The sequence below is a fragment of the Antedon bifida genome, chromosome 2 (assembly GCF_963402885.1).
Source record: "Antedon bifida chromosome 2, ecAntBifi1.1, whole genome shotgun sequence".
In the NCBI taxonomy this organism is placed as follows: Eukaryota; Metazoa; Echinodermata; class Crinoidea; order Comatulida; family Antedonidae; genus Antedon; species Antedon bifida.
The window spans coordinates 11569351-11580778 of record NC_136227.1 but is presented as its reverse complement, the minus strand read 5'-3'; the positions used below and the strand labels follow the sequence as shown (position 1 = coordinate 11580778).

At 33.1% G+C, this 11428-nt stretch overlaps 1 protein-coding gene across 1 annotated transcript; it reads left to right on the top strand.

Annotated features, from left to right (window-relative positions):
- The first annotated feature begins 2435 nt into the window (after positions 1 to 2435).
- Positions 2436 to 10825, top strand: LOC144835440 (fibrinogen-like protein A). The gene is made up of 5 exons (XM_078690525.1): positions 2436 to 2511; positions 6622 to 6863; positions 7306 to 7428; positions 7743 to 8010; positions 10599 to 10825. The coding sequence occupies exons 1-5, from the start codon at positions 2436 to 2438 to the stop codon at positions 10823 to 10825; spliced, it is 936 nt and encodes a 311-aa protein (XP_078546651.1).
- The last annotated feature ends 603 nt before the right edge of the window (positions 10826 to 11428 follow it).

The window sequence follows — 11428 nt, the reverse complement described above, 5'->3', positions numbered from 1 at the left end:
TGTATTGGAATATTATAATTGGTGTCAAAATACTCAGAAGACCCATATTTCTATACACTCTAATGGACACATTTTCCAGAAGTCAACGGAAACCCACTTTCTGACCAACTTAACAAAATGACCATAACATCAACCACTGGTCAAAAGGTGATAGTTTTGGTCGCAAATTACTCGCAAAGTTGTTATATTTTTCCATAAAATCCACAAAATGCCAATAAACCATTTATTTTTACCAACCTATAGCTATAGGTCCCCTTCTTATTTAAATGTGAAACCACCAGGTCTAACAAGGTTATAATAGCATCATCGACCCCTCTATTACATTGATATGCAAATTGGTTATTATCCATAAAATCACTACATTAAGATATTAGTTGATTTCTAACAATCTTCTCAAGAATCTTCATTAGAACAGATGTTAATGCCACTGGTCTGAAGTCGTTAATGATTTTAGGGTTACACATTTATTATCACAGGTATTATCTCAGAGACCTTCCATAGATCAAGTACCACCTCCGTGTTCAGCGAACACTGGAAAAGCTGGCTTATTATTGGTGAAAGCTGAGAGGCACATGATATAATCAAACGCCCTGATACACCGTCCGAACCCTTTGCTTTACTAACATTTACACTTTCCATATGTTTCTTAACATCATCTACATCAATTTTTAATGCACTTTTATCATTCATTTCATTTTCAAACCCTTCAGCAGATGCAGTCATTTCACATTGAAAATTTATTTCATCAAATCTATCATTAATTGTATAAGTAATGACTTACAATATGAAAAAAGTGAGATGAACATAAAACATTTAAAAGAAACAAAAACCGATACAAAATAAATGTCCAACAGGAGTGGCGTTTTTCCCCAAGCAACCGAAGGTGGGTCTCGCGCAGGAGACAAACCATTCTGATTCACCCCTGACTGATCCCCATCTTGGTTGGCATAAAAAATGCTCCTGGAAAGACAGCGTTAAATAACGGGCAGTAAAGCTAACGAAAAGTTAAAAGCAATCTGCAAACAGTAATTAAAAGGCGTAGTTAAACTAATCGAACGGCTTTCGGATTGCAAATGGTAGAGTAGGTTAAAGATGTATTGCCCCCTGAAAAATAATTTTTTTAAATTTTTGTTGTTGAATATGCTATTTTAATGTCACATAATAGTTATTGACTTCGACCAAAAATTGGATCGAAAAAAAAATTATTTTCCTGAAAAAACTGGAATTTAAAGCAAACAATGGTCAAATTGGCTGCCAGCCAATGGATTTTTGGTTGAATTTAACCATTTATCATGTTATTTTATAAGTGAAACATTATTTTTTCAGGTTTTTTTCTACAGAAGTGATTCACTTTATTAAAACTACAAAATAACCTATTCAAAGTTTGATTTAATTAATCTTCATTTTTCATGTTTTGGGAGACAATACAACGATTCATACTAAAATATTTTGAAAATGATAGTAGGTCAAGTGTTATAACGTTCGTAAAAGCTAGTTACTTATTGGCAGTAGAGGGCGTAAATGCATAAAATGTTATTGCACTTTGACCGGAAGAAATAGAGGAAGTCCAGGCTAACATGTTGATGAAATAACACCTCAATTAGACAGTTATTACGCAAATTATTGTTATTAAACTATGTTTTTAAAAAAATATTTGAATTTGAATAAACCAACTTCACAGACATACAAACCGCGGATTGTCCCAGTTGTAAACATGAATAAGGAAAAAATTATTCGTTTCTATAAACTTAAGGAACGAGAAAGTAAAATCGTTTATTTTACAATCGATATAGGCCTATTATTAAAAAGACTGTATAATAGCATATCTTGTTTTTTTAATTGTCTGAGTATTATGTTGAAAATGCTGTTTTTTTTATTATATCCCTTTATTATTATTATAAAAATATGTAGAAAAAAACCAGTGAAAATAATTTCCTTAAAATAACATATTCTTTTCTGTGACAGTTTTTTTTGTTGGAAAGAAAGAAAAAACTATTCGCCGGTCCTTCTAAAGGAACACCAAAATAGCCTTGAATAAAAAACTAAATTAATTTCGATTGTGCTAAAACAAAAATAAAGTGTGGCTACCAAATCCTACTAATTTCTTCAATCGGCGCATTTATAACTCTCATTTATTTTCGTTTTGCTTTAGTACTGGTGACTTCCTTGGATAAACTCATAAAAGCAAATGATAACGTACATTGCACGATAATTGTTTTGATACTAAGATTAATTTTGTTAGTGATACTAAAAGCTGGATTTATGACGCGCTTGCAAAATTTATGACTATATACAGTAAAAACAATTTTATAAAACGTCTGTTATTTTAAATCTTTGCCAATGATAGTCAACAAATTTCGCTTGACAGCAGATTAATGATCGTTTGTTGAAGTACGATAATAGAAAAAGAAGAAGAAGAAGCATTATTGTTCAAAATGGTTTACGGATTTACTCGTATAATCGCTATCTTTGTAATGCACAGTATTATTATTATCCCAATCACAACTTCAGGTAGGACGAAACACTTTTATTGTCAGATAAAACAGGTGATGTTTAGGTCTTGCATTATTTTTCCCCTCTGTTGTGGCGTTAACCACTGTTTTTATTCATTCTAAAAGATAATTTAATCAATCTTGCTATTTTTCGTTATTTTCCTCTATCTGTAGGCCTAATTAAGCGATTTGATAAAAAAAATGTTAATTAATAGTGGTAATTTAAAATTTATATTTCCATCTTATCAACTAAAACTTTAACATTTACTAAAGATCTTGTATCTATATATAAATTATGGTTAATTCTGACATAGGCGAGCACAATGGAAAAACGTCGGTACTAATCTCCGCCTTGGATACCTACGTCTATCTATCTCAGATGTACCGCGAAACGTAGATTTGATAACATTAGTTTCCACTATTACGATATTGTTCCATATTTCTATCTTAGGACGATATTATAAAGGGTTTATAAGAAATTTTCTGATTTCAATCGGTAAATTTTAACTCTACGCGCGGTAAGTAATTTCCGGGTTCACGGTGTGTGAATCACCTTGCAAGTTCCCTGCATGGTTGTTTTCAACCAGGGAGTTGTAAAACAACTCCCTGTTTCAACTAAATTGGCCGTTTGGTTTTTTGTTTATTTTCGGACCACGCGTGTGAAGGTACTGTAGTACATAAAGATCAAATTAAATATATTCATAAAACATAGGAGTAAATCGTGGAAAATAATTATATAAAATTACATCGAGAGAATTGATGATAAGAGCTTTTGAAATCGAATGAAACCCCGATAGTCAAGTTGTTGTAAGCTGCCAGGACTTTATGTATACTATGCGCTATCTGTGTCCCGTCAGGACCCTGGGATACTTCTGCCCATGTTGCAAGCCGTCGAAAACGTCTTCCTTCTTAGGCCAAAACGGCTCACTGTGTCGCGGAATAATGTATGAATTATACCAATTAGGATGGTATTTATTTGAATAAACGCCCGGAACACCTCCCAAATAAAACATCAATTAATTTAATTATCGCCTCTCTCCCCGCCCCCCCCCCCTTCCTCCCATCCAAATACCATCTAATTAACACCCTTCTACATTTATACACACAATATTGTATTATATTTATAACACAATTATACTATTTTTTGAGTAGATTTCATCGGACTGTTATCTAGGCCTACAATTTACCAAGCATTTGTTATTCTTTTTTACCACTTTTCATATCTACAATAAAAACTATACGTAAAACGCTATTAATCATCTAAGACACTGTGAAACAGGTTAGTGAGTAGGTTAGTTTTACGAATATCAAAAGCATTTAAATAATGGTAACCGATCGAAATCGTCCAGGCCAGAATGTCCTTCTAAAACTTTTTACCCGAGTCTTTATCATTCCGATAACCATCGTGTACACTTCCTAGAGCAGGAGCGAGCGAACCGAGCTCACCCTCTAGTCTATATATAAATTATGGTTAATTCTGACATAGGCGAGCACAATGCAAAAACTTCGGTACAAATCTCCGCCTTGGATACCTACCTTATCTATCTCAGATGTACCGCGAAACGTAGATTTGATAACATTAGTGTTCAGTTCGACGCTATTGTTCCAAATTTCTATCTTACAAAGATATTATAAAGAGTTTTTTAACAAAATTTATGATTTCAACAGTAGATTTTCAACTCAATTTCAATTCTTCGCGCTCAAAGTAATTTCCGGGTTTACGAAAACTACACCTTGCAACAACCTGGTTTCAACTATTTTCTCTCTTTTATAGGCCTACACAAGGGAGCAGTTAAAATAATAGATTTGACTGGAAATAGGCACTTTCCATCAATCAATACAGTGTCCCTTTGGAAGACGAAAAAAAAATCAGATAGTAGGACTGCAGCTTAAGTTGATCATAGTCATAGCCATTTCAGTTTTTTGTTTATTTTAAAACATACCGCGCGTGTGTGAAGGTACAGTAGTTAAAAAATAGAAATTATACTGCAAATTAATAAAGATCAAATTAAATATACGCCATAAAGAATCGGAATATATTGTGGGGAATAGTATTATAAAATTACATAGGGAGATTTGATGATAAGACATTTTGTTTAAAATCGAGTGAAATCCCGATAGCTGAGTTTTTTTCTGAGTAAGCTGGCAGGAATAACTGTAGGCTATCTTCCTGTGTCCCGTTAGGACCGAGATGTCTGCCCATGTTGCAAGCCGTAATGTCTTCTTTCTTGGGCCCACTCTGTCACGGCAGTTTCAAAAGATGTTTAAATTAAATAATGTATTAATAAGTATTAGGATGGTATTTATTGGAATAAACGCCTCTCCAATAAAACATCACTTTGAATAATAATCCCCACCCCCAACCCAACTATCTAATAACCGTCCATCCACATTTATAATAACACAATTATACTATTTGTAGTAGAATTCATCGCACTGTTATCTACAATTTACCAAGCATTTGTTATTCTTTTTTACCACTTTTCGTATCTATTAGAGGATTTCATTTGATTATAAATGTTACCATATTTTTAAAACTAAAAAATTTAACATATATCCCTCGAATAAGCACCTCCCTCAAATGAACTCCGCCTCTCCAAACAATAAAAACTATACTTTAAAATGTTATTAATCATCTAACACTGTGAAACAAAGTAGTTTAGTTATTACGAATGTCAAGCATCTTCAATAATGGTAATCGACAGAAAACGTACAAGAAGAACATTATCCGAGAACCATCGTCTACACTTCCTAGAGGGGGAGCGAGCGAAGCGAGCTCACCCTCTAGTTATTCTTAATGGAAAAAGATTATTATTTGAATGTTGGTGCCATGCGCTGATTAACACATGATATCTAGACTTTCCCTTCATTTTATGGGGGAAACCACGGATCTGAAAATTATCCGGTTTTGTTTCTCATCCGTCGATTGTGGGGGCATGTTGTTTTAAAGAAAGATGAATACATAGTGTTCTGCCCCACCAAGGCAAAGGGAAGTATGGGACAACTTGATAGTTTTGAGTAATCAAGCAATGTTTTTGTTTATGGTGAAATGTGTTTATATGGGCTTATACAGGTAATTATGAGACTATTCTAGGTATATTAGTACAACAATTTAAAAAGTGTTATTTTAGCTAAATGTCTCTTACTTCCTTCTGCTTTGGTATTATGAGTGCACTATGTTGGACAAAACCATATTGAAGGAAGCAAATCCACAATAATTATAGTAAATCATGGTCACATAGGAAATACAATTAGGGCCTACAAATTAATGGTAAGAAGTATTCACTACATTAAGTATTACTTAAAACCAGTATATCAAACTTTGATTTACATAAAAATAGATATTACTTAAAATATGACATAAAATATTTACTACAAATTTTGAAAAGCGTGTTGTACATCCCTCATAGTCGTTTAAAATTCTGTGCGGTTTCATTTTATAATTCTACTTTAACTTAATATATTTTAACCTAAATACAGGCCTATATTTGAATTGAACATTGTCATTATCCAGTACTAATATCTACGATGTCTGTCACCTTTTATTTTATTATAATTATAACATAAAACATTTGTATTTATTGATGTAATAATATTCTATGAAAACAAATGAAAACAATCATAAATTAAAACATTTGTTGGTATTTTGCTTAGAATCTTTTTTAATTTTGGATTAAATTCTGCAATAAATAAATTAGTTTAATCAATGGCTTGGAAAAAGATACTTCCATAAGATAGCCATAATACTGCTTTCTGATTTATAGCGCTTACATAATGGTACAAACTTGTCCCATACTTCCTTCGCCTTGGTGAGGCAGTATTGTTGAAAAACTCACTTAATTGAACTTTTTATGAATAAATATTTTGAGCCTTTATTTCCACCTAAGTTTGCCTCTTAAATGTTTGTTAGATGGTTTTTATGAAGAGCTAAACTTCTCAAAAATGTTAGTCCGACTTGGTACATGGAATAATACTTTACATTTATGGTGTTTTCGGAACAAAATAATTATTTTATTTCCGTAAAAAAATCTAATACTAAAACAGTGTGTTTCTCTTTGTTATTATTTTTTTATTGTTATTATTTCGCTCGTGTGGGTATTCCTTTCACGTTAACTATTATTTAAAATAGGTAAATCCTGTATTCGATCTACAATTTTCAAGAAACATTATGATCTGCAAAAATCAGAAGGAACTGACTTGGCGTTTTCTACTAGAACAAGAAGTGTAACTCGGTGTTCTCTGTTGTGTCTGAGTCTTACTCCTGACTGTCAATCATTTCGCTATGACGTCACATCAAAATCATGTGAATTATCTGGCAGTTTGAGATTCGGAAACACTGGAGATAAGGGTGTATACTCACTTCGAACAAATGTACGTATTTTCTCCAAGGGAGTAGTTAATAAAGAAGCTTTGATAATTCGCATGACGTAGTTAGTTCGGTCGTCCCTATCACTCCTTAAGTTAATGTTTTTTTCACACTTTGATTTGAATATCTCATTAAAAGAAAAAAACTTCAATTAACCATAGTCATGACAGGAACTCATGTGCACCTCGGTTTGCACAACAGTAGTGGGGGTTGTAGGAAAATTCTCCCACATAATTACTATCAGATATTGACATTTTCAACAAATTGTGTATTGTGGAGTCAAGCCATCGAGCAATAATTAAATACTTATTTTTCCATATTGAAAAACAATTTTAAATCAAAATAAATGAGAAAAATTAAAATGTTTACTGTCGTAGGCATACGATTAAGAGTTAATTTACGTGTCTCATCAACCGCCTTTTATTGCCGTATTTTTATTTAATTTAGGTGAAGGATTGCCAGGATATTTTGAAAACGTCAAGAAAAAGTGGAGTATACCCAATTGCCAAAAGTGGTAGAAACGGATTGCTTGTATACTGTGATATGGACACTGATGGAGGAGGATGGACGGTAAAGTATATCAACATGTTTATCAATTGTATATAGTCAATTGGATTTAACCATTATTTTATTCATTCAATTCGTCCAATAATTTCAAACCTTGCAATGCAATATTCACAGGTATATTAGTTTTGTAGTTCAAATGGGCTTCGTCAGAGTTGGGACAAACATTATTTTGAACATAGTTACAATTTGTATTATTTACATAATTATTAATAGTTGCTACTAACACGATCCGCAATTGATACCGAGTGTAACCTCTTTCAATTGTGCTGTGGTCCAAATTCTTTAAACAGAGATACAAGAACTATTGTATATTTTAGGTTTTCCAACGACGTGAAGATAATTCAATAGATTTTTATCGGTATTGGGAGGAGTATAAACATGGTTTTGGAAATATTTGTCATGGTGGGTTCTGGTTGGGGAATGACAATATACATGAGATGACGTCATCTGGAAAGTACAACCTTCGAATTGATATGAAAACGGTTTCTGGTGAAGCATACTATACAGTATACGAATCCTTCAGAATCAGGAATGAAAGTGACGACTACACTTTGGAACTTGGAAATCTAAGAAATAGCAACACTGGTAAATGCAGATTGTTATTATTAATAAGCCTGCACTATTAACTAACTTTCAATAACAGTTAAGTAGACTGGAATATGAGAAAAAAATGTTATTATTATTGCTGTGTTGTTATGTACTTAAGAAAAGAGCAATTTTTAAAGTTTTGGCTGTATGGCGATTTTCCAATTTTTAGTTTGCGCGTGAGATGATGTGGGCCTAATAGTGTGTATAACTTAGTTTCGTTTTTTCTATCTCTTTTTATTTGTTTCATCACATGAAAGTGGCTGGACGTTAGGTTTATATCCGTGCTGCATTTTAATGTAATCTATAATGTATTGAATAATCTTGCTGACAGTATAGGATTATTTTCATTATATTGATTACAAGTCAAAATTAGAATATATCATTATATTATGCCTATACATCTTGCATCACGTGCCGTTTGAATTTTTTCAATTCAATTCAACTAAACATTTATTTCTTCCTTCAATAAAATTAGGTAATCATAACTAAATCTACCTTTAGCGGAAAGTGATATTTATAATAATGGTTCACGTTCACCTTTTTGGTTTAAAAAAATGCAAGTTGGTGTTTTTGTTCAGAAAAATAATATAGTCGTATCAGTCTATACATCATTCGGGACTTATTCGGGATATAAGAACTTTTAGATTAAGTGGACATACATTGACGTATCAGTAGTGAACGTATGACGTATTGACCTTCGGTTCTGACCTTGTAACCTCTATAATAGCGCTCACTGTGGTGCTATTCCACCGCGCTGGGCCGTTGAAAGTACACGGGCTTAGGCCTATCCGAGATCCTTAATTTTCTGAACGAAGGCTGGCGTCCTAGTGATAAGACCCAGGCCACAACCTGTATTATTAAATGTTTTATTTAAAATAACCAATAAAAATCAATAATTCACAGTTTGCAAATATATTTTGACTGAAATTCACTTTACTACATTCTCAGAAAATCATCGCGAGATTCTCGGCCATGATTTTTGGTAAACTTTTGCAGTGTTATGACGTCATACGTCCACTGGTACACACGGAGAGAGAACGTAAAAATGCCACTGAACAAGCGCTCAGTCAACGTATCAGGCGCCTACCACAAGCGCATAAAAATGACGTAATAGGGTAGAGGTCGACATAGCGGACGTGAAAATCTAAAAGTCCCTGTTTTCTCCAAGAAGGAAGACATAGGACAGTGGCCTAGCCTTCTACACAAATACAGTTTTAGACTATACTAGGCCCATGCTTTTGAACTAATACACAAGAGTAATAAAATAATTAATGTTTTCGCGCCGCTGCTCTAGTCAGCTATGTTCCATGAGGACATATTCATTAATAAGTTGTTTCATAGCGGTAGTTTTAGTATCTAAGGCCGACAGTTTTGCGAATTTGCAAACTCGACTATAATTTATAGGTTCCAGCTGCTGAGTCTATGAGGGCTCACGGTTGAACGATTTTGGATTCTTGCCCTTTGATTGGTTGACGCGAATAAACAGATTGTGGAAGAATTTTCACTTCTTTTAAGTAAGTAATAACAACAGACAGTTTACATAGTTTATGGTCAAGACACACAGAAGCCAAAGTGGCTTGTCTTTGTAGTCACCAAGGATAAAACATGAAACATAGACGGACGCATTACAATTACAAAAAAAGACATTTTGAGACAGAAAAAGAAAAAATACAAAGTGAGATCGAGCAAAATAACTCCATGATGCAGTGAGTGTACTCCTCCAATTTGGACCACCGTCGGATTTCAGAGTTCTCGCTCCTGATGTCTACGGCTGACTTTGGCAGCCAGCCGCAGCCGTCAGTCAGTCATGGACATCCCCGGCGTCCATTTAGGCTGTACAGTGTGTGTACACCGATTGGATGAGGAATGGCCTGGTCCATAATTGGAGGGGTCATGCGTCTTAGGCGTTAAATCTAAAATATAATGTAAGCATGGGTCTATATAGTGTAAGCACACAAGCACACACGTTGTCTCTAGAGGGTATTCAGTTGCATGCCTACAACAGTTCAAGTTGAGGTCACACACCCGGGTCACACACACACAGGCTACAGCACATTAAAGTTCAACATTGACCATTTTTAAATGCCATTTTTTAATTAGTAGATTAATATTTGTTGGCAAATAATACATTGTTGTAAAGGTACACATGTCTTCTTTCAAATGCTGTGTATACAATTAAATAGTGAAAAAATGGGCATGTGATTCATAATTAAAGAACTATCTGTGATTTGTATGTATCGTTGCGATTAAAGGACATCTTTTTAATAATTAATCATAAATTAATCAAAAGAACAATGATTAATTTTAAAATGTCGGGCGGCGTTTTTTGTAAGAAATATTTCTTGTTTATATATTAAGTATATTGAATGGAAAGAATATTTCATTTGTTGAAAAGTTCAATAGAATTCAATAGAGAATCCTTTCAATTCGTGAAATATTTTCACCATCAACTCAAAACATTTATTTTATATACTGTATAAGAAAACACGTTAGGCTACTTTGTTTCTAACCAAATTTAGGAAAGTATGTAATATTTATTTCATTATAACTATATTCAGATTTATTTATTTACTATTATTTTTTAGTTGATGTATTGGAGCATGGTCCAGGGCAATGTTTTTCGACACGTGACAGAGATAATGATAACAGGGATGACGACGAATGTGCCAAGATATTTAAAGGCGCCTGGTGGTATCGAGGTTGTTTTACATGTCATTTAAATGGAGAGTATGGAAACTCATTTAACTGTTTCACTGACACTACAAATTATCTGGGTCTGAGTTGGGCCGAAATGAAAATGAAGCGTGACTAGTACTCATATCATGTTTAAAGATGTTTTGACTCACAAAAACACAAACAAATTAAGATGAATAAAATCAGACTTTGAATATGCCAAAAACAAACAAAAAATGGTTATCAACAAAAATGTGGTAATACTGACAGCCCATGCAATATTTTTCTTCTTCATTATAATATCATCTTAATATATAATTTTCTACATAATAATTTTCCATATAATATTCCATTATAACATATTTCACACCTGACTCTGCTTCGTTTTAATTAATTTTGTTTTAATTAATACAAAATAAAATTTAATTAATACAGTTTATGCAACAGTCTGAAGTTGAACACGTCTTTATTTGTTTAGCGTATTGTAAGGATCGACGTCAACCACAAAAAAAATGCAGTTAGGCCTATACAATAAATCGTAATACCGTGTTATACCGTAGTTCATAATGCTAAGTTATATTTCTATACATTATGAATTAATATTAGTTATTAAGGATGTTAATCATACTCCGCTAGTTAGTTAGTTTGTTCTGTTAGTGAACAAATAAATTACAATAACTGAATAATGTAGGCTAGGCCTATATCACAACAATTAAATAAATTTAAACTTCGTTCAAACACT

Bases quoted from the DNA above. Each gene is read 5' to 3' on its own strand.
- LOC144835440 (XM_078690525.1), top strand. From the start codon at position 2,436: ATGGTTTACGGATTTACTCGTATAATCGCTATCTTTGTAATGCACAGT. The intron at 2,512-6,621 runs GTAGGACGAAAC...TATTTAAAATAG, and splicing joins TATCCCAATCACAACTTCAG to GTAAATCCTGTATTCGATCT. The intron at 7,429-7,742 runs GTAAAGTATATC...TGTATATTTTAG, and splicing joins CTGATGGAGGAGGATGGACG to GTTTTCCAACGACGTGAAGA.